We start from the raw sequence: 22,991 nt of genomic DNA, 5'->3' as shown, positions 1-22,991 counted from the left end.
ATTTTTCCAGTGTGGACACAAGTGCATATGATGGTTATGATGAATGATACTACATGATGACAGAAGTAGTAATAATGTTAATGACTAGTTTGGAACATGAAAGCTGCCAGAGAACCTGCAGTGGCTTTAAGACCTTGTGTTCATTCTGGCAGACATTGAACTGCTTGTTACACTGTGTATTAAAAAGGATACTTTTTTTTCCTTCATATGGATAAATCCCTTTCATGGTGAAAGGTTTCACTTGGCATACAGTATCTAGTTTAAGAACATTTTTTTTATACTTATTTTACTCGCATTAGCAGAGATATTGTTGTGGATAAATGCTGTGTTGGAAGTCATAGGTTTGATTAAAATGCTATGAAGGATTTAGGAAACATGTTAAATGTGCATTCCAATCCATGTGTGTTTGGACTTACTACTGTTTAAAGAGAAGATCGTATGTTGTATGATTGTAATGTTATTCATCTTGTACGAGTGTGTTGCTGCCATGAAATAATACTGTGTTTCCAGGTTGTCCTTTTTAATGTTATGAACGCATAAATACCAGTGCAAAAGGCATGCATGCCTTAATCTTTGGGGGGGGGGGGGGGGATGTAACTTTGTACTTAATTAACAATTGAGTAGTTTTTTGCTTCAGATTTGGTATTGACTAAAAAATTGATTTAGTCAAAAACAGCATTTTTAAATGCAACCACTATATACAGCGTACAGATTTTGAAAGTATTGCTTTGTAAACATAGGTCCTATGAGTTTGGGGTGTTGGCTAGACCGATTTCTTAAATGTCTAGTCGCAATTTTAAACTAGGTGTGCTGTATAATCTAATGTGCTCTACTGAGGACTACGTTCTCTTTGTGCTGCTTTAAAGACTGAACATACAAGCCTGCACACATTCAGGTGGCACTGTTGGCGGCAGTTCAGCGCTTCCTCTTTGCCATGATGTAAATGTGTTAAATGCTATAAATAGGCTGAATTTCCCAAAACATTTTTGTGGAGACATGTCACCTTTTTAATTTTGAATAAATGTAATAAAAAAAATCTATCGATGCATGTTAATAAATTAATGCTTTCATTTTCTAAAAAAAAAAAGTTGTAACATTTTCTAGTCATCTAAACTCTGCCTGCGAGTATGGAGCGCCTTCGCCGGCATTAACACTGGCCAGCGTGTGTGGGAACAGCTGACGAATTTGAGGATTAGTTCAAGGAAGCTGAGCCAATTCATGATTTGGAAGGTTTACTGCATTTTCTTCTTGGGTCCCCATTTTGCATCAGAGATCGTTCTTCTTTGGACAAAAACTTCTTAAAATCTTCTTTAGACTCCATCTTGTATCTCAGTAGACATTAAAGCTTCTACACTAGACGGTTATGGTCTATCGTATCTATATTTTAATACAGATATGTGTATATGTACGTTTATGTGTGTATTTTTCCGTATCGCTAACGTCAGCCCATGTGTTGTGGGTGGCTGTATGGTCGAGCAGTTGTTGATGAGTGCTTCTGATCTAGAGTTCTCTATAAATCCCCAAGAAGTGAGTCTGAAATGGCAATGTGTCCCTTTGACATGAAATAATTTACGTATTTTAAATCTGATCTGAAATTATTAAGGGGGTATTTCTATTGAACGTTTGCGGGCCCCGTCACCTCACGCTTCTAAGAAATCATAGCCCACGCTTGAACAAAATAAACTGCGGGGACGCTTTTAAGATAATGCAGTCCATCCTTCTCCTCTGCCTTTGTTCTCCAGCCGGGCCGTATCAATTTGTCCTCATTTTCAATCGGCCCTTGCGAGTAATTCATTCATTCTCTTTCATTGTGTCCGTTTGATCTTGGGACCCTCCTCCTAACGTCACAGTAACTCGATGGAGATGAGCTGCGGTGCAGCGGGGCTCAATCTCAACCTGAGCACAGAAAAGTGGGAGAGTCTCTTCCCGGGAAAGGAGCGAGAGGGCTTCATTAATCCTAAAGGCACCATCGTTTTCCATTAAAATCCGAAGAAAACGTGTTTAGTTTTGGATACTGAACAATCAAGACCACAGCTTAAGAGTTGCGTTTTAACGCGGGTGCCTTAGAGCTCCACTCCAGATGTCACCGCGCTGGGTGTAAAACAACCCGTGAAGTTTCCGAAATTTACCATTCTGTGCAGAAACCTGCCCAGACGCGGACTGGAGAGGCGAAGTGCAGACAAGACCGTCTTCTGTCAAATGGAAAGCCAAAAAATCAGACCAGCGAGGTAACGAAGGGGTGCAAAGATTTTTTTTTTAATTTCATCGATACACACTTGGAGAGAGACGCACGCAGCTCTCGCATCAACGGGTTACCACATGGACAGGCATCAGAGACGGACGAATAAGCAAAAACGTTTTAAATACCAGCGCAAAAGTTTGAAGGAACATCAGAGAAGCAAAGACTGAGAAGCTCGCCGTGCAACAACACTGATCCCGCAGATACACCCCAGAACGAACTTCTAGGGGGACTGTGAAATCAGTGAATTGCATTATATTGTTGCCTATCAATTAAAAGCTTTGCTTTTTCAGATAATTTAAAAAAAATAAAAGCTTAGCTTTCTTTCTGGGGGTACAAGAATACATTACGCTCCCCTGAAGAACAGCCTGGCACCGCAGAGGAAAGGGGTGAGAAAACGAGAGTCCTTCGGAAGTGTCCAAAGGCTGGGAAAGAGATCAGAGCTTTCTCGGGAGGACACGAGTGCCGCGGCCGGGGATCAGGTCGTGGGGTATCTGCGGATCAGCCTGCGAGCCTCGGTGCGGCTGTGTGTTCGCGCAACCCGCAGAGACATGCACGGCCTCCGGAGGCACGTTAGTCTGCTGCTGTGGGTCGCCCTCCTCGCACTCTCCCTGGCGCTGGTCAAGGGGTTCCCCGCAAGGAAACACAAAAACAGCACCCCGAAGGTCAGGGGCACCATTTTCTTGGAGGTAAGCCAACCTTAATAACTCTTTTTGTTCAAGGTTTTTCCAGCTGGAATGCGATATTTGTTTTGTTTTCCATTTTCAGCACTTTTACACTGTAAACTTCAATTTATCGGTGTTTGTTTTCGTTGGCCGCGGTCTGTAGTATTAATTGTATTTCTGTTAACACGCTCTGCACCGCAAGGCAGTTAAGAGCATATTACAGTTTTAAGGACGGATACAACGCATCATGTTACTTACATTTCTATTAATTTTAAGTGTTTAATTGTTAAATGCTGACGTTCTCATTAGTGCTTTTTGTGTGTAGAATTAAGAAGTACACATTACTGGACTTTTTATCATAAGCACGTGTTTGTTGTTTCATGGAATACAGCCTGGTAAGAATTTTGTAAACAGTATTCCAGTTTTCCAAAATTTAAAGCGAACTACTTCAGAGTACATTTTTTATGAAAATGAGACTTATAACTTATCGATTACCAAAAAAGTGCCGCCAATACGAATAACTTTTTTTACAAGCTACACACTTGAGCACACAAAGTTGCATCATTGTTTTTTAAAGAGGAAGTTATTTAATACAGATGCGAACTAAAGGTTTAAAACCTTGCACGTTGACTTTCACATTCGGGACTTGTTCTTCAGAAACAAAAGAGTGCGTAGTGTGTTCATTAAAACACAAAAAGTTGATTACAGGAAAGAGTAACTAAGGCATTGCACAAGGAACAATATTCTGAGAGCGAAGCTTTGAGAAGCTGCCAAGATTAATGAGCTTTCTGTCACAATGAAAGCCCACATTGCAGTATTTCTTTACTAGCGAATTGTAAACACTTAAGTGTAAAAACAAACAATAGACTATAGAAATCATAAAACTGAAAAAATGCAATTAACTTTTGTCGGCAGTTTCTAGCAAACGTGCGCCGTTGTGCAAGGGCACGTGAACCGCTTTAATGCTGCTTGTCATTTCAAGGTTAGTTCGTTCCTTTTACTGCTTAGAAACGTTATTAATTCTGTCTAAATTCAGTGACTGAAATAAAGGGTATCTTCTGAAAACCTCTCAAAAAGGGCAAGGGGGTGTTCTTGTTGTTTTTTTCTGTCCTGCCGATTCTACCTGTAATAAAATTTCTACAGTCCTCTTAACTTTAGGAGTGTAGTGAAATAAAGTGAACGAGTACTTCTTAAAATTCAAAGGCATTTCTGTCTTTGGAAATGGCTCTTTACTTTTTGTGCGCCAGTACTTGCTCATATTTTATGAGCTCAAAATTGAAATAGAAAGAATTAGAAACAAATGGGTATTATTGGAAGGGGGAACGAAAGCATGAAGCCAGTATGCTTGAAGGTTTGTAGAGAAACAATGGTTTTAATGGGTGTTTCATGAACTAAAAAATGTCGTAAAACCGTCATACTAAACAGTTGTAGTAAGCGGAGGGCTAGCAAGAGAACCTTTAAAAATCCATGTGTGTCTTTAGTATCATTCCTTTTTAGCAATCTCCAAAGCCAATCGTTGATAAACTGGTCAAACATGTGTTCCTAATCCCCCAGTTCAACCAGTAAAGTCAGAGGAATGGGGCTTAATGGCTCTCACTCGGTTTGGATTTGAATGCTTTTGCGTTGTTCTGGTTATGCTATATCGGTGTCTGGTAGATTCCCTTCACTAACTCCTTCCACTGAGCTGTTGGCTCTCTGGGTCTCAGGGTTCTGCAGTTCCTGAAACACGTCTGAGTGACAGACCTCATGGAACCCCTAACGCTGAGTGTAACTCCTTATTTTGGCTGATGCACGTTGTGGAGGACCTGCTGTGCCAACATGTGTCCCACCTGTCTTGCCAAGTGCTCTGGCTCTCGGGATTCCAGTCCCGGGCTGCTCAGCGGCTGACAGCCAGGGCACTTGCCAACATTAGCTGGAGGTGAGAAGGCCAGGAGCTCAAGGCCCGGGCCACACGGACATCAGGTGAACTGGGAGCCAAGTCAGGTTGTGTGCAGTCAAGGTGAGCTGAGGGTTTATGTGAATACTGCTTGCCTGAGCAGAAAGAATTTCAATCAGACGGCCTTCTTTTTATTTTTAAACTTTAATTTTTAGATACCATTAACAATGAATGATAACTTTGCTTTTAGGCTATAGGGGATTAACGGTAGCTCATCTTTGTTAAAACCGAGCCAAACCGAGCTAAAACTGTGCCTATTGATGCCTATTGATGTATTGCTTCATATAAGTAGTCTTTCTTGTTTTTCCTTCACCTATATTAATTATTTCCCTTGGGGATGTTATTTTTGCACTAGCTTAATTTTATTGACAATTAATAAATCTTTTTAACTTGAAACGATCTTAGATAGGTGTCAGCTAATAGAATAAAAAATAAGGAGACTCACTCAAAGACTACAGCTGAGTATAGAGAGATTATCTGGGTAAAATTCACACATGAGCAGTATGATTTATATATCATAATTATTGCAGAAATACCTTTAAAAACTCTTAAGATTTATTAGTGTGTTGTCTTTACTGTTTATTTCTTTAACACATAATTTTAGTGTTCTTCAGCAGTTGCAAGCAGCTGACAGTCTGCATAAACAGACCTGCAGAAGAGCTTTTTACAGATAATTTTTGACTGAAATAAAATCTATACATTAATCATCCTTTGTGTAAGTCAGAAAGAGAGAGGCTGGTCTTCAGGATGCTTTTAGTAGTAGTGTGCAGAGCTAAATACCTAATTAAAAGCAGTGGTATTGTGGTGCTGTGGTTGAAGAGCTTTGATCTAATAATGAGTTTAAACAGCACTGGGTTTTAAAGAGATCTTCAACAAAGTCCAGGTTCGTTTGAAGTATAAGAAGCCCCATCTATCAATAAATTAAGAATGAGGAAAGTGAATTATTGTACTTTAAGCACTGAGTCATTTGTTTACTGTCAAGAGTGAACAGAGGAGTCAGCACACTTAGCGCTCTGTATTGTTATTGTGAGTAGCAGATGGTTTTAAAGTAATACCATGGCTTTTGCTAACAATTTAATGCCTTGTGTTTTGAAATCATTCCTGTTTGGTTGCATTTCTTATACCGGAGGATTCTAAAGAGTCTTCCATATAGAAGGGAAATCACTCCATTCACACCCATCGGGGTGACACACAGCAGCCTTTCTGCATCAGCAGCCCCACTGTACAGCAGACCAGGGGGAGGAGTGAGAATCTGTTTCTCCAGCTGAATTAAGGGGGGCACTGTAGGGAGGCCCGTGGAATTCGGCTCACAGTGGAATTTAGCCAGGCCAGCAGGGCGGTGGGATCAGGACCTTAGCTTAACATCCCAGTGCAAGGACAGTAGCTCTACAGCAGAGTGTCTCTAGTCACCATGCTGGGCCACTGGTGCAGACATTCCAGCCCCGAGCAGAGAACAGTACCTGCTTGCCCACTAACACCACTGCAGCATGGGCTTGGTTCTGCCACGTCCCAGTGCCCGCCAGGCCCGCCTTGCTGAGCTGAGATCTGCGCAGGTCGGGTGTTCGTGTTGGAGAAGGAGGTGATACTGCTGTAATGTAGTGCAGCACTTGGCATCATTTAGAAGCTCCTTGCTCTGACATGTTGATATACATACTCGCTTGCCAAGTATGTTAAATGACTGTGTTATAGAGTCTTAATAAAGTGTAGGTTAATAAGGTATAGGATTTTTTTAACCATTTGAAACTAACTGTAAAGCTATTGGATCTCACATTAGTCTAAATGTTGTGCAGTGAGATCAGTACTCATGCTCTTAACGTGCATAGCTTACTGCAGCTAGTGTGACTAACCATTCTTTTTCTAAGAGTTGATTTTTGTATAAAGCCAACAAGAAGGGTTTTTGTTGAGGGTTTAATAAAGCTGCAGCAGCACACATGAAGAAGAGGGAGCTGCTCAGGGACAACAGTCTGGGGAAACAGTGGGATTCTTGTGTAGGACTAACAATGTGCATTATTCCTAAACTCCAGTGTCTGAGGTAGAACGGGTCCAGTCTAGTGAATCAGGTGGCTCTGTGAACTTGGGATGTTTGGTAAAGTTCTCAGATCCTGGTTTACATTTTTTTTCAAGAATTCAAAGTCTTAAGTTGCTTTGGTGGTTTAAATTTCTGGTCTCTAGGTCTATTTATCTGCTAGGTAGCTGCGCTGTGGAAAGGCCTCAGATGTGCTGCACTGTAACAGAATCTAAGCTGAAATACACTATTATCCATATGTTAAAGCTGCATGGTCCAAACGTCAAGATTAGACTGTTCGTAGGTGGCTTGAGACCTCTGGAATATTCTGGTTGCAGTGAAGAAACACCAGCTTCTATTTCTCCAGCAACACGTGGACGAGGAGGGAATGTGCAGCTCGTACTCAAACACCCACACACGTCTCATGCAGGTTCTTCCTGTAGTTTGCAGAGAAATAGAAATGCAGAAAACCCCACATTTGTTTGCATAGTTAAAAGTGCATGTCCCACACATTCTGTTTTAAACTTAGATTTTAGGCTTTGACTAGAGTTTGTTGAAATAATACCTTTAAAATGTCGTGGTAAATAAATGCATTTATTTAATCAGCTACAGGATGTCAGAGTGAATTTCCTCCAGGGAGGTGAATAAAGAGGCCATACAGCTAAAAGCTCTCTGACACTGTGAGCTCTATTTCCATTTGAGCAAAGCCAGGCATGACTAGTGGAAGCAATATAGATCGACGTTCTTTTCTTGTGTTTTACTTCACATGGGTTTACGTGTTTAACTGTATAACGGCACTGTGAGAAATAAAGTGTTCTGACAGTGCTATAAATATACAGGCAGCATGGAAAATAGCTTTGATTTTGTAAATGAACAGTCAAATCTGTATGTTCGGTTCAGTTGAAGGAAGGAATGAAGGACCATGCAGTTCTCCACTGTAATCTGTCCCAGTTGTTTTCTGCCCTGTGACCCTTGGTAATATGTTATGATGCCATCAAATAAATCTGTCTCTGTAGTTTGTGTTGTAGAACATAGACTGTTGTGACTGCTTGATTTGACAGATTTCTGCAGTGAGGGCCCTTCAGAAAAGTTACCCACTAACAATTTAAAAACATTGAGATCAGTGGAATGTGATAACTTTAGTATATTTGTAATTAGTCATCCAGCTTGATGAGACAATTTGCTATGGTTTATAAATGCACTAAAGGTAAAATACTATTCTGCAGTACCACTAAGTAAATGTGTTTTGGCATTTAATGTAGAGACCTGTTTCGAGGCTGTATAGGTACCATTCATTCGAATAATTAGAGCCATGGTCTGTGGGAAAGACTTTGAGGACCCCTGGAAGTTTGACATGAGGTGCAATGATCAAGATTTGTGAGTCACAAACTGTACAGGACTCTCATTCAGTTTTATTAGCCGGTTATTTCTGTTCATATTGCCTATAAAGCTGAATAAGACTCCTGTTTCAATGGGCCACCCATATAGTGTGTTCCTCACGCCATAAACTTCCAGCAGTAGAAAGGGCATCATGAACAATGAGCAGAGCAGGCTGTAGGCTGGAATGAGGCCGTTGTCATGCTCCCCACATCTACAGGACCTTCGTGTGCACTCACCTGTGGTTTGTGTGGGTCCTAATTCTCCAGTATAGTGACGGAGACACTATATTGTAAAAAAGTTGTTGCCCTTCAGATGAGACATAAAACCAAGGTCCAGACTCTCGATAGTCATTAAAAATCCCAGGGTGTTTCTTTAAAAGTGTAGGGGTGTTACTCCAATGTCCTGGCCAAACGTCCCCCTGGCCTTTACCCATTGTGGCCTCCTAATGAAGACACACTTTGGCTGCCGTTGCATCATACAGGTGGGGGCTCCACACTGGTGGTGGTGGATGGAGTCTCAATTACTGGTAAAGTGCTTTTAATACATTGTCCGGAAAAGTGCTATATAAATGTAAGGAATTATTATAATAAATATAAATTGCATTTTCATCAATAGCTGTGATTGTCTTGTTGGTTAAAAGGTTTTTCTTTTCTATGCATACACCAGAGACCATGGTCGGTCTCCTCAGTTGCCTGTTAATTGGTAACTCGGACCCACATCAGTCCTCTTCCTCTGCTTGTGCTTCTGTTTCTGATCCAGTATTCTGATCGTTCCCTGTTCAGCGCTGGTTTGTTTCCACACCTACAAAGGGTACTCAAAGTAGCAAACGCTGTTTGGAGAGCTAGACATTCAGGATAATCCGGAGCCTCACATCAAGTTTACTTTGTTGTTGCAAAAATTGTCAATAAGCCTTTTGTTATTATTTCTCATATCAAGTATTGCGGTGTAGAACCCTCTCATGTTAAGGTTAATAATACAGTTTTCTATGGTGCCATTTACTACATACTGTAGTTCACGTTTTTAAGAGTCTTCTGCAGCTACATAAATCTCACACTAGTGAGCCTTTAGAGGGCATCAGATGTGTATGAGCCTGGCACGGCTTGTGGTGCCCGTGATTAATACCTTAGCTCTTTGATCAGCAAAGTCTTCTGTCACAAGGATGTTGATTTGGGCCGAGTTATTCTAATCGGCAGATCAGAAGAATTCAGCTTGTCTGATGAATACAGCTTGCCTTTGCGAGCTTGTCCCATCATTGATAGTGGGATTGATAGGCTGGATATTGAAGGTAAGGCTTTTCACTGCTGTGTCAGAGCAGGAAACCTGCTTGGCTCCGGTTCCACCTGGCTTTCAATCATCCGTCCACACACACTGTGGCTGATTTATACCTCGAAGACACCTTTGATGTGGAGTTGTGCCGCATTTGGGTCAGTTTTGTGGCTATGTCTTGCCTTGCTTTGAAGTGCTTCACTAATCAGGATTAAAGTGACTCTTAAAGAAATCATCTGGTCCTAATTGCAGGTAACGCAGCATCAGTTGCAAGTTCTGCACTCCCCCAGACAACATGAGAAGGGCTGAGGGCACACAGCTGGGCTTGTTGAGTGGCTTTAATGAGCATTTAAAAAGGTGAACTCCAAGTGAGCACAGGCCAAGCAGTGGGCATGCAAGGCAGAGATTACTGGCACCTCATGCATGTTTAGACAAGAAGTGTAATTTAAGACCTGTTGACATTTGTGTGTGCAGGACTCCAGTGATTTCCCAGTGTTGCATTCCTTTGTTTTTGTGTAGTTTTTTTGTGTACAAGATAACCAGGTCTCTCTCAAGATGTGTTGGTTGAGTCCACCTAGCCTGCCAAACTGCACACCAGGTATTGATTCAATATTTTATTCTACAGCAGAGTAGCTCAGGAAAGTGCATTGAATTAAAAGAGGATATTTTGAATGTGGAGTGGTGGGTTCAGGAACAAAGTTTTTTTCTCCAGACTTTGGGTCTCCAGATTAAAGTAAACCAGATGAAGATTAAGTACAGATACACATCCTGCAGTATGTAATAATTTACCTGCATGTGGCATCTCAGGCAAGCATCCAAAAATTTACAAACCCCTTCCTATCAGTTTAGCAGGGTATTATGCTAACATTAACCATCTGGATTTAGATTTTAGCTTGCCAGCTGATTTTTAATAGCGTAGTGAATCTGCATTGAGTGTTATGAGACCGCGATTTTTTAACGTTTTATCTGTCCAGGTTCCACGATGTTTAAACACCACCACATTGCAGACGTCTTGCTGACCTCGAGCCAGTACTAAAATGTTGTCATATGTTGGATATTTCACTGCAGATGGGTTGGTTTAGCTGAAATCTAAGCTCTAAGAAACCACAGCTGCTTCACGCACAGAGTTCACAGCAGAGTTGAAGAGCCCGTATGGCACAACAGGTTCACGCTGATGCTAACCATTCCCAAGAGCCCAGCGCCTCTATTCTGATCTCATTAAAGCAGGAAAATCTGGCACACACTACTTCAGTTAGGAGAAAGGACTTACTTATTGTAGAAGAAAAGGCAATCCGCATCTTCTCCTCTCTTCCTATCCTGTGCTTTGTGGGACTGGTGACTGCAGAACTTTGAAGTCATCCTTGCTGGTCTCACCCGCCCTGTCTCACCCACTTTGTAGGAAAGTGACAAATTTGCTGAAACCATCGTTGGTTTCAAACTCTACCAAGCAATAAAGGATCTATTGCCAGTCAGACAAACAATTGCAGGGGTTGTTGTGCAATAGTTTGAGGGTTCTCCGTCGTAACGGTTTTAATTTTCTGTTGCATTTTCTTTCTAACTGGAAATTGAGAAGTCGAGTATTTGAAATCGTAAAAAAATAATTCTTAGCCAGCATTTCACTATCCCACGGGTAAGTACTTGAAAATGAAGTTCCAGTAATGAGCAGGACAGTGACGTGAGTGGCTTTCCTGTGCATTATCCTCCCTCTCCGGTTTGTGCAGTGGTGGGCAGTCTATTGTTATTCCAAGTGTCAAGCCTGCTGGGATGATGGACTTACTAACTCTCGTTCTACAAGATTGATGAGCTTCAACCCTTTCACGAAATCTAGTAAACCCGCATGTGTGCACAGTTCCAGTCCTGGCACTGGAGACGGCACAGCTGGACTTGTACTAAACACAGTTAATATGTATAGACACTAGAAGATGTGTTTATCCTTCTAATTAAAGCCACTTGTTTCCAGGAAGGTTCTTCAGTTTGCACCTCGTTAATCGAAGTACGAATAACTATTAGGTGTGGCACAGGTGAATCAACATAACTCTTAAATCAGTGCCATAATACCTTCTTTTTTAAAATAAAGAATCATTATATATTTGTATTGTACGCACCTGTGAGTGCTTCACGTCTGTGTTCACAGCTGGTCATGGCTCGCTCGAACCTGGGACCATAGGGCTCCCTCTGCGCACAGGCAATGGCCTGTAATGGCCAAGACATGCAGGGGGACCCCTCACCTTCATATCTGACTCAATCTCTGCTTGCACGTGGTTTCACCTCGTAGGCACAGGAAGTGTTCTGTGTGTCACGTGGCTGTGGAGTAATGTGCTTGCTGTGTCTGTTTGCTCAGCGGGCAGAGTCCGTGCCCAGGGCTGGCCAGCAGGGGGCCGAGAACACGCAGCATCCGAACCAGGTGAAGAGCCTCCTGTCCTCCTCGCGACGCCACAAGCGCAGGTGGTCCCAGCGCCGGCTCGCGCCCGATGCCGAGGAGACCAACCCCTTCATCCTGGATCTGCGGAACTTCCCGGATCTGGCCAATGCTGACCTCAACTCCCAGAACCCCAATATCCAGGTGAGAGCAGGAAGGCAGAGGAAGATCCCGCTGTCGGGGCGTCGCTGGGGCCGGTAGTGACCGGGCCAGCCAGAGATGTGGACCTGCGCTGCCTGGTTTTGTTAAAGGATTATTTCTGTTGCTCTGTCATGAGTAATACTGAAAAGGCTCATTTTAAAAACCCAGTAAGTGTCTGTATCTGAAGGCAATTTTCAGAATGACAGCACCTGCTACTAGGAGGAGGGTAATATTTAAAGCTCACATTTATTAGTGGCTGATTCATGTGCAATTGCATTGTTTGACTTTATATAATGTAACCATGCAGTCCTGGTGTTTTGCAGGCCTACTATCTCAGAGCTTAATTACTAATCTATTAGCTCAAGAATAAGCTTATCCTCAGGCAAATTTAGAAAGCGTTGGTGTACAAACTGGGCTCCTGGGGAACAGTTACATAGTTTGCAAAGACTAAATTTCAAAATCATTATTTCTTACAGGGTTTTAAAAATAGTAATTTATTTGAGCAACAAATTCTTTCAGCCTCACATAATACAAATAAATTACTAATGGCACAATTGAGAGGTTTTGTAACTGTAGTCTGGTGATTAAAATAATAGCAGATAATAACAGGAAGCATGGGTTGTCTTAAACAGTGCCAGAAGAACAGCAGGAGATAACTAGTCTGTGATCTGAACTGAGAGCTCTCCTAAATACTTCATTTAAAACTCCGATTAACAGAAGAAAGAGAAAAGAGCTCTTTTACATTTTTGAAAATGATCGTTATTTATATTCCAAGTTAGAGTAGCTAATGCTTTAATGTGGAAAGTCTCTTTAGGTAGTTTTTACATTTCATTTAATGGGATCAAGAAATGAAATGTGACGGTTGGTTTATGCTTTATATCAGTTAATTATGGTCCTTCTGTCTAATGGAATTACTCTTGTTGAAATGAAAGTTACTAGGCTTCTCTCTCTCTGTAATCAAGATTTATACAGTCCCAGCTTGCATTTCCCTGTGCTGTTATAGAAAGCCAGGCCATGATATTGCAGGATTTCTTGCATTTTTGTCACTTTGTCTGAAGCCCAATGCTGTTGTTAATTGTAAGGAGAGACACTCAAGTCACCTTTGACTTTAATTTTTTTTATTTTGTGTTCTGAGTTTTGTTTGTGTTTAGCATGATTTTTGGGAATATTCATAGACATGCAAAGAGCTATTTTATTACTCATTGTTTTTATTAGGTACTAATGCATTATTTTAAAGTTCTCTGAAATGTTAATTTGAAAGTTTGCTGATATTAAAAGAAAATAAATGTACAAGGTGACTTTTGTAGTCTGTTTTTACACTGCTGTTTTTACAGCAGGTAGCAAATGCTGTTAAATTTAAAAGAAAGACAATCACAGCATGGGTACTCAGTAAATATTTCTTAAAACATTGATGAGCACATTTTCAAGATGTATGGATTGAGCTGGGGGACTCATTAAATCACAAGACAACTGTACACAAAAAACCCTCTGTGATTTATTGACAATAATGGAAGCAGATGCATTAAGGAGCTGTTTATGATGAGTCACCACATTTTAATGGGGTGTAGTTAAGTGTAATAAGTTCACATTTATAGCCTTGACAAATTGAAGGAACTAAATGTGTCACGCTTGATGAAATCTGCACTGAAGCAGGGAGTTTACAATTCTTCATCCAAAACAGGCTATATTTGGTTATTTAATTATCCCCAATGAATATAGCTTTCCAAGATGTTATTGCCTAAACAGGACATTTCTGTTTTTTTCTGAGTTTTCAGCACTGGTTAATAAGGACATGAAGGTTCTGATCAGACGCCCTTCGGCCCCTCCAGACAGTTTGGTTTCTAGTAGCTGATAGATCTAAGGCTGTGGATGTATGTAACAGGCAATCCAGCCCAGGGCATCAGCTTTGACAGACTGGCTGTTATATACATCCACAGACCTCTGTGTAAGGATGTGCCTGCCTTAATCAGTTGTATACACACTTACCCTTACATGTGTCCCCTGTGTGCCCTGGATTGTTACCAGAGCAGATCATATGTTCAGTGCTTCTCAAATGATCTATGATCAAGCTCTAGTGTGATATATAAAAAATTTTGTCAGGTGGGTAGCTGGGTCAGCGTGCATAGGCTGCAATGGAACAAGGAATAGGTTTATTCCATGCTGAAAAAGAAAACAACGTTTCGGCAGTGGAGCCTTCTTCAGGTTTGAAAAGTATGGTTGCATAACTGTTTTTAATGTTTTTTCTTTTTTGTAAACCTTTATAGCAGCCATTAGATTATATTGATGTAAAGAAAATAAACATTTAACTTTCTGTTGTATAAACAAAAGGAGTTGCTAGCTATCACTTGTCCCGGTTAGTCTGCAAAGAGCTAGTCTGGTCATACAGAGCTTCAGCATATTGTTACAAGGAGATAATACAGAATAGAGGACCTCAGCACAATCTGTCATCTTTCCACTGTTTGGGGTTGCTTCTTGAATTTTGCAGATTGCAATAGCATGCTAGACTGGCACCAAGCTCTGGTGGATATTGATATTAAGACATTGGACTTCCCACTTGTTTTTGTATTTCGGTGTGAATAAGACCTGTTGCTGATCAGACCAGTTGACTAGGTTCTGAAGTGGACACAGCATGGTTATCTTGTCCTGCCTAGCCAATAATGATTGAATACAAATCTCTTTTCGTGTGTTTGCTCTGAAGGTGAATAATACAGCGGCTCTTGGGTAGTGCAGTCCCAGATAGACCAGTCATGGCCCGGATGTTGCATTAAGTCCCCACTGTCCTTGACTCAAACGGCCTGCCTTGGTTTCAGGTCACCATCGAGGTCGTGGATGACCCTCAGACCGAGATCGAGATGGACCTGCTCGAGGAGAGCCGGAACGACTGGCCGCTGTCTTCGGTGGACTGGCTGGGGGATAAGAAGCTGTTCTGGCCCCTATTCTGGGAGTACCCCGACTCCCAGGAGGCCAGCCTGGAGGACACGCGGGAGGATCACACCCTGGAGTACGACAGCGAGGAGTCCGCCCTGAGCGGCGTCGGGGGAGACTGGGACAGCTCGTGGCACAAGGGCTGGGACTCCAAGGACGCTTACGGTGAGTCGAGCGGGACGCGTTTCTCTGGAAGTCAAGCGCTAGACCACCGCACGAGCGATGAGGGGCGGCGAGTTGGGAAAATAAGAAATAATTTAAAAGGTGTTCAGAGTGACATAGATTTTCATGTTTTTGAGGTTACAAAATCGACTTTTTGACATTTGCCAGCAGAGATGCCACAGCTCACACAGAGAACAGGCTGGTACAGACGGCAAGAGGCCGGCAGCTTCTTTTCTGTAGCAGAATCTGTGGCCTGAAAGCTCACGGAGGCCTGTTAGATAAAAGTTGTTAGACCTTCTGAATGGTCTCATGGATTTAATTCTGAATTTCTATCAGATGTTAAAATGGGAAAGATGGGTTATTTTTAACCAGACAAATTTACGTACTAGGTTATCTTCCTCTGAAGACCCTTGTAGATATTGCAAGTGGAGCCCTACCAGTTTTTTAACTCTGAGAGAAAAATCTGTAATATGTTATGATTCAGAACTGTTCTATCAAAACGTTCCTGATCCTTTTATAGTGCTTAAACACTAACCGATGCCTTCTTAAAAAATGCTTTTAGTGTTTTATTGGATTCACTAAAATATAAAGCACAGTGTCATGGTTGTCTAAAAATATGAGGCAGCAACTGTCAGATTTTAACACCTGCTTGGTTTTAGTTGATTGATTGTTCTGTAGCCTCACACGACAGCATGTGCTCTCAGCAGGTTCCAGAGGCTCTTAGCTCTTCATATATTTACTGACACTGGCTGCTTACAATTATCTTTCTAAAAAGAACAGTCAATAAAATCTCAATTTCACATCTCATACATAGTACTCATACAACACATCTCATACAACACAATATGATTTTTTTTGTCTTTCATTTCTAGTAAAATCATTTGTGTTTTGACCTCCTCAGCATTTTAAGGATTTGGAATGAAAAGTCCAGTCAGACCAGCAGTTCCTACCATATCATTTCAGTTTTCCTACCAGACCTTTGACAGAGGAGAAAGAAAAAACCTGAATTAGTGACCGTTTTTTACAGATGCTTGCCAAAAGAGCTCTGCTAAATTGTTAACATCCAATTGAGACAACTGAGCATTGTTTTCTCAATGGAATATTTAAGTAATTTTTGCATGCCTGTTGCACACTGGTCATTCTCTCTCCACAGAGCCCGGCATTCTTCAAGCCTTTGGAAATTTAAAAGAGATGCCTCCACTGAGAGCACAGGGGGAGAACTAAAAGAGAGAGAGGGAGTGCGGCTTCTCCGCCCGCGAGCGCTCGACCATCAGGACATTGTTTGTGTCCTCTTTGAAGTTGACACTGGTTCTTGGTTCCAAAGGCTTTTGAAGATCCGCTGGGCAGCTTGCTAATAGCAGCGTGAGCCTAGCCCACTGGATAAACAACTAATATTTGCGTTCAATTAGACAGCAGATTAGGAGGACAGGGTGACATGGGCTGACAGGGAAAGGCTGGGCTATTCTTCTCGTCCCACGACTCAGACTCTGGCTGCTCTTCGCACTGCATTTCGGAAGCTTTTAAGCCAGTTCAAAAATTCAGGGGCTGTTCGGGCTGCACATAAAATTACTTTGCCTTTTTTTTTCTTTCGATGGGAAAGATGCGGCGTGCCTTCTGCTAAGCAGATTTGTTAAACCGCATTCTAAATTAAAGAGGGATTCTAAACTGGAACATCCAGTCGGCACAGTTCTGAAGTTTTTCACTTCACTAAACATGGGAACTCCTTTGGAGTTTAAGTAAAATTAGAAATGAATTCTTCTGGTAATTATGCATCATTGATTTGATTCTTCTACGCATTACTTTGTCAGAACACAAGGGGAGAGGTTTTTGTATCATATACCGTTTTTTTTTATTTTGTATTTTAGAATTTTGCCCATGCAGTGTGCAAACAGAACTGACCATGTTTGACTTCTGTTGTTTTGGGTACTTTGCATGTTTTTTTTTTATTCCTTCCTTGCCCTTAATTCTTAAACCTGTCATACATGGCTTGAGTGCTTCACTATTATGTCAGTGTGTCAAACGTTTCTGTTCAAATACTCGCTACGTTCTGAGAGAATACATTTTGTTATTTAAATCATTTGTAGGTGTAGTTGAAATGTAGTTGATTCTGTCATGTTGGTTTGTTTAGCATTATATTGGCACAAAAATCACTCTTGCTCTGTTTTCTTGTCCCTGTAATTTAAGTTTCCTGTGCTGCACAGGCTCCACTATAAGACTCCATAGTCTACTCTAAACACTCCACCTTGCACGGCTTTGTCAGTCATTACTGTTTTCATGAAAAACACTGTTCTCTTGGTGGCTTGGGCTTTCATCTCCACTAGTTTGTTCTTTTTTTTATTTTTGTACCCTGGAGCCACAAGAAAGAAGTAGCTTATATACTGTGAATTGTGAGGACTGTACACAGGAATTCGCTGTCTATGCTCTGAAGAAAAGTGCACCTATGACAGTGTCTTTTAAGCAGCCAGCTTTTAACAGTTTCAGACACACCTCAGTTTCAGCTTTTCCTGTAATTAAAACTATTCTGAAAGTCTATTCCTGGGTGACCCGCAAAGTGATCTGGCAGCAGAACAAAGGGGAACTTTTTTTTTACTAAAACGACATGCAGTACTGTGCTAATCCAGTAATTTTATAGCTCACTTAGTCTGTAATCAAGGTCATCGTGTTTTCATTATTTACACAAGATTTTTGAAAATTTGGCTATTAAAAACCATTGCATCTCTAATCTTTATGCTCTGGCAAACCATGATAGAGCTGGAAGGCTGCATTATTTCACTGGAGTGGAAAACTCCACATGCTTTGGAGATGAAGGGTGCTGCAGTCTGAGGATTTTTTACACAAGTATGAAAGCAATGCCTGTATGTGAGGCAGACATTTCAGACATTATTATTTTTTGGCAGCTGTCCCACTTTGAAATTAACATATTTTCCACAACAGAGTGTTGTTCTCATTGCAGAATTATAATATTACAAAATCATATACACAGACACATAAGTGATTCCAATTGCAGCCCACTTATTACATTTTATTCAATTAAATAAGACTACTGTTGGAATTTATTGCAGCTTGAATGGACTTGGTAGGTCTTTCTTAAATAACTTAAGTATCTTTGAACTCGCAGCAGTTACGGATGTGGTGTATTTAGGTTTTCAGAAGCCTCTTGGTAGGGTTACACATAAATTGTTTTTTTTTAAAGCCACAAGCATCCAAGGAAGTTGGACTGCATTTCCTTAGACATTGTATTTGGACTGAGAACTGGGTAATAAGATAATTAGTGATGAATGCTTAAATTGGGGAGATGTAATTTCTGGAGTGCCACAGGAGTCTGTGTTAGGACTGCATTCTCACAGTGCTTGCAAATGAATTCACCTCCTTGCAGTGGTGTTCAGTTTTGTTGAATTACAAATGCTGCGTGCAATTATTTAGGTATGCTGTGACACCCATTCGTTTTACTTACATTTCCAGAGACTGTTAATTTTAAGTACGGATGATGCCTTCAGGTTCTTCAAGATCCAGCAGCCTTCTGTCTTGGAGACCCAGGACTTTGCTGATCAGATTAATGTTGTGCCAGTACACAAAGGTCACTCTCTGGAATCGTTAAAAAAATGTAACCTAATAATATCCTTGATAATATCATTGCCACTGGCTCAGGAACTGAGTTTCTGTTCTTTATTCACAAAATTGGGGTCAGTTGCAGGACAAAATCTAAAAAAAATAGTTTTTCTTTCTATGTATTTTTCATAAATGTGATTCTAGCCACCCAGTGTTGTGAGCCACCTGACTCTGCAGCTGTGCTTATAATAACCTGTGAGAAGCACAAGCAGAGACCTAATTTTCCTGTGCTCCAACTCAGATAATGTGATCCCCTAAAAGTCATGGCTGAGAGAATGTATTGTTCATTAGAAATTAAAGCTATTAGGTGCCGAAATAGATGCAAATCACAGGATGTGTTAGTATTGGCTGCTGGCCTTTGCTGAAACCAGCAGAATTAAACATTGATATATTTATTGCACAACAATGGAGCCTGAGAGTGAGTAAGATTAAATTTTACAGCTGAGTATGCAGTATTAATTGTGTCAAGCATCATTAAGTATTCAGTGGAAACAAAGTTGAGAAGAGCATTTAATAGACCTGAAGCTTTTTAAACACTTTGTACTAGAGAATTTGATGTAGACTCAAGTGCAGCAGTTGAAATATTAAATTATACCCCAAAGGAAAAAAATCTTGATTCCATATTAATTTAAATATTGAACAATATTTATACAGTGCCCATTTTTTGTTGCATTTCTACTAATTCTTGAAGTTTTTTTAGGCTTTGTTTTGAAAGGGTTGTTTAAAATGCATTAATGGACGTTACAGACTGATTTGAGCAGTAATGCTGCTTGAACGCTTGGCCACCCTCTTGCTATGCCAGGAATCCATCGATTTCCTCTGGAGGTGAATGTAAAAGCCTTCTCTGCTGCTTGTTGTGCTCAGAGTATGAGGAGGAGGAGTGGAGCGCCTGGTCCTCCTGCAGTGTGACCTGCGGCTCTGGGAACCAGACGAGAACGCGGTCCTGCGGTTACGCCTGCACAGCCACCGAGTCCCGGACCTGCGACCTGGAGCGATGTCCAGGTAGTGTCACCGTGCTCTGCTCTGCTCAAGTACCATGACCTTCAGGATCCTTTCGCCAGCGTCCCGGGGCTGAAGAGTCTAGGGATGCTCTGGGTCAACTTGCAGCAGCACATGGGACAAGTCTTTGCAACAGGCGTGTCACTTACTGTCTGACTGACGCAAGAGCTCTAGGAAGGCAATCGCTCAATCAGGCCGAGTGGAAAAGCTTTAGTCTGGCACAAGCAGCCTCGCTCCGGCAGGTAGCTGCCATCACGTGACAGGTTTGGGATTGTGCAATTGGCAAGTTGAAGTTTCGGATTTAATGGCGGCCTTAAATGCTTTAAGCAGCTTTGTACAACAAAACATGAGGAAAGTCCAAAACCATTCGCTATGCAAGGTTTTCACACAGGAGCTGTTACAGTTCTGAGTTCCGTTTGTGTCTTTTAGTCCTCCTTAGCAGGGATTTCCACCCACTGTTTTAACACTGATCCCTTTCAGCCTGTTGTGGAGTTTCAGCGCTGCTGTAACTGTTCATGGCCTCTGAGAGCCCATAGGCCCCCCACTTTCAGCAGGGTAGTGTGGCTCTCATCTGGGTGACCTACAGCCAGCTCTGTCTCAGTCATTTCAACCTTGAGAACATCTCTGCCACCTAGTGCAGTTTATACCCTTCAGCAGGCAGAGCAATATTCATTTGTAATTGCCATTTTAATATTTTTCATATTAACAAATTCCGTGAAACTGTTTTTTTAGCACACTCTGCGAGGTGAAGTGAGTAAATGCGTTTCAGTTCATGCCTTTCTCTCTCTCTCCCCCGATGGTCCTCAAGACGATGTGAATGCAGTGACCGATCTCATGCCCTACGGGACTGAGAATAGCACGGAGCTCTTCGATGCAGGTCAGTGGGTGTTGTCAGGGAGCCCCCCGGACCCAGTGTGGGTCATGACTGGCGACCATCTGGTTTCCCTTTGCATCTCATTCCGCTCTGCCGTCTCACCTGGAGACTCGGCTTTAGAGGGAATCGTTGTCTGAAAATGTGAAACAGCTCAAGAATTTCACAAAATATCAACTGTCCTTGTCTTTAATAAAAATAATGTTCAGAGAGCAGAGGTGTGCCGATCGGAAACGACACTTAGCACATTAATGTCTCGACGTGGGAGTGCAGAGATATGGAAAACCATAATGTTTATGATGTAAGAATATATTGACCAGATTTGAGCTTCTTAGGTCATTAGAGTTTTTTAATCATCTTGGATTGCCTGTTCTGTTTTGAAAGGGGCCTGTGGGGCCGCATGGAGCTCTCCAGCACGGACAGTCCACACCTGCGTGCTGTGAGGGGTAGCTCCACTGAGAATGGCATGCAGGCTGCGAAACAGGCTGTTCTTCCAGAACATATTTGATTTTTTTTTTTATTGCTCCCCTCTTTCCAGCTGTTACTTAAGTGAGAGATGAAAGTGATCTAGCTGTTTCACTTCATAATAATATTGAAAAATGCAGTACAAAAATATAGCCAGCTAAAGTGTGAGGATTTTTTTTTCCGTTGACTATGGAGTGCAAATATTTATGAAGAGAAATCTGCAGGAAGGTTGTGCAGGCTGCCAGGGTTACCTTATACGCCTGGAGCTGGAGGGCTTTTAATCCATACTGCATAACACTGCAAGCGAGCTCATAGCCAGAAGGCCAGATTTCACCCTGAATGAGGTCCTGTGTCATTTCATACATAAGCCTGTGGCATTTGTGTTGATGAAGGCCATGTAAGTCAGAGGCTACTTTAGTGTTTGTCTGCACTTTGATTGCTGGCCAGTGTTTACATGATGGATGACAATGAAAATATGAAGAACATTTTAACACCATAAAAATCATGTAATCTGTTGGTTGCCAAAAAGACTAACAAAAGTCAAAAACAGGCATTTATATGCTAGTTGGACCTGTTTCATGTGAGGAATAATTAGATAAATTTGCCACCCATCAGTCCCCTCCCCCCTCAGAAGACCACTACCACTGAAGTCCATGATGTTTCATGTTGTAAAAGTGTCCCAAAGGCAAATTCAGTAATAATTCTCAGTTTTTCTGTCCATAACACATGGCTTATATGAAAACGCCTGAGAGGTTTGAAGCAACAGGAGGCCTTTAGGCCTGTTTTAGTAACGAAATGACCCCAGGATCTCATTTTTGAGAGAAGCCAGGGAATCGGCTTCAGCCACACGCCAGGGGCTTCTCACTTGTGTTCTGCTGTCGGCTGTGGGGTGGGGTGCTGGGTTGCCATCCTCTGCCCCTCTTGTTGCCAGAGGGGGAAACCCTGCCCTCTGAGGCACTTGAACAGGGAGGGAGTCTCGCACTGGACAGCTTTGCAAACGATGGCGCTGGGTTAGCGGAGCTGAAGGAGGTTTTGAGTGAATATGGCGTGCAATCCATTAAGATGATCAACTTTTATTAAACCTTGATTCCTGCAGATGTCGACAGCTGCGAGAAATGGCTGAACTGTAAAAGCGACTTCTTGCAGAAGTACCTCCACCAGGTGCTGACCGAACTGCCCAGCTGCCCTTGCACCTACCCGTCTGAAGTCGTCTACAGTGCGGTCAATATCTTCGACGAGAAGCTGAAGAAGACGTACCGCTGGCGCGACGCCAGCGGGCCCAAGGAGCGCCTGGACATTTACAAGCCCACAGCGAAGTTCTGCGTGCGCTCCATGCTGTCCTTCGACAGCACCACTTTGGCAGCGCAGCACTGCTGCTACAACGACCACATGAAGCTCATAACCCGAGGGAAAGGGGCTGGAGCGCCCGACCTCATCAGCACCGAGTTCTCGCCCGAGCTGCACTACAAAGTGGACGTGCTCCCTTGGATCCTGTGTAAGGGGGACTGGAGCAAGTTCCACGCCGTCCGCCCGCCCAACAACGGGCTGCGGTGTGCCGAGAACCCGCCAGAGGACGTGTACGTGAACGAGCTGGGGGAGGCGAGAGAATACTGAATCGACCCCAGCAAAAGAAACCCGCTTGCAAATTTTCTACCATAATGTTGCACATCTAAAAAGAAACAGCTCTCTAAATGTTGCCAAGTCCACAGCATCCAGCATGGAATCGGCTCGCTTTTCTTTCTGTGGAATGCTCTTCCATCTGTGTGTGTGCGTACGCATCTTGTGGGTGGGATCGTGTTTGTTCACAGAGCCATTGCTGTCAAAACAGATACTTTTTATTAATTTGCAAATCCCACCCCTCCCCCTGCTTTCATGTTACTGGAGTATGTTGGACGATTGACTTTGGACT

The 22,991-nt window shown here is 42.2% G+C and overlaps 1 protein-coding gene across 1 annotated transcript; it reads left to right on the top strand.

Moving 5' to 3' along the window:
- The first annotated feature begins 2,790 nt into the window (after positions 1–2,790).
- LOC148827930 (isthmin-2-like) lies at positions 2,791–22,713 on the top strand. The gene is made up of 6 exons (XM_088925564.1): positions 2,791–2,928; positions 11,833–12,054; positions 14,862–15,141; positions 19,612–19,749; positions 20,555–20,623; positions 22,179–22,713. Exons 1-6 carry the CDS (start codon positions 2,791–2,793, stop codon positions 22,694–22,696), a joined length of 1,365 nt encoding a protein of 454 aa, XP_088781690.1. The 3' UTR covers positions 22,697–22,713.
- The last annotated feature ends 278 nt before the right edge of the window (positions 22,714–22,991 follow it).

This window comes from Atractosteus spatula, chromosome 9 (genome assembly GCF_055471065.1).
Source record: "Atractosteus spatula isolate fAtrSpa1 chromosome 9, fAtrSpa1.hap1, whole genome shotgun sequence".
In the NCBI taxonomy this organism is placed as follows: Eukaryota; Metazoa; Chordata; class Actinopteri; order Semionotiformes; family Lepisosteidae; genus Atractosteus; species Atractosteus spatula.
Note: the sequence above shows the minus strand (reverse complement) of the source record. Positions and strands in the feature narration are given on the sequence as shown.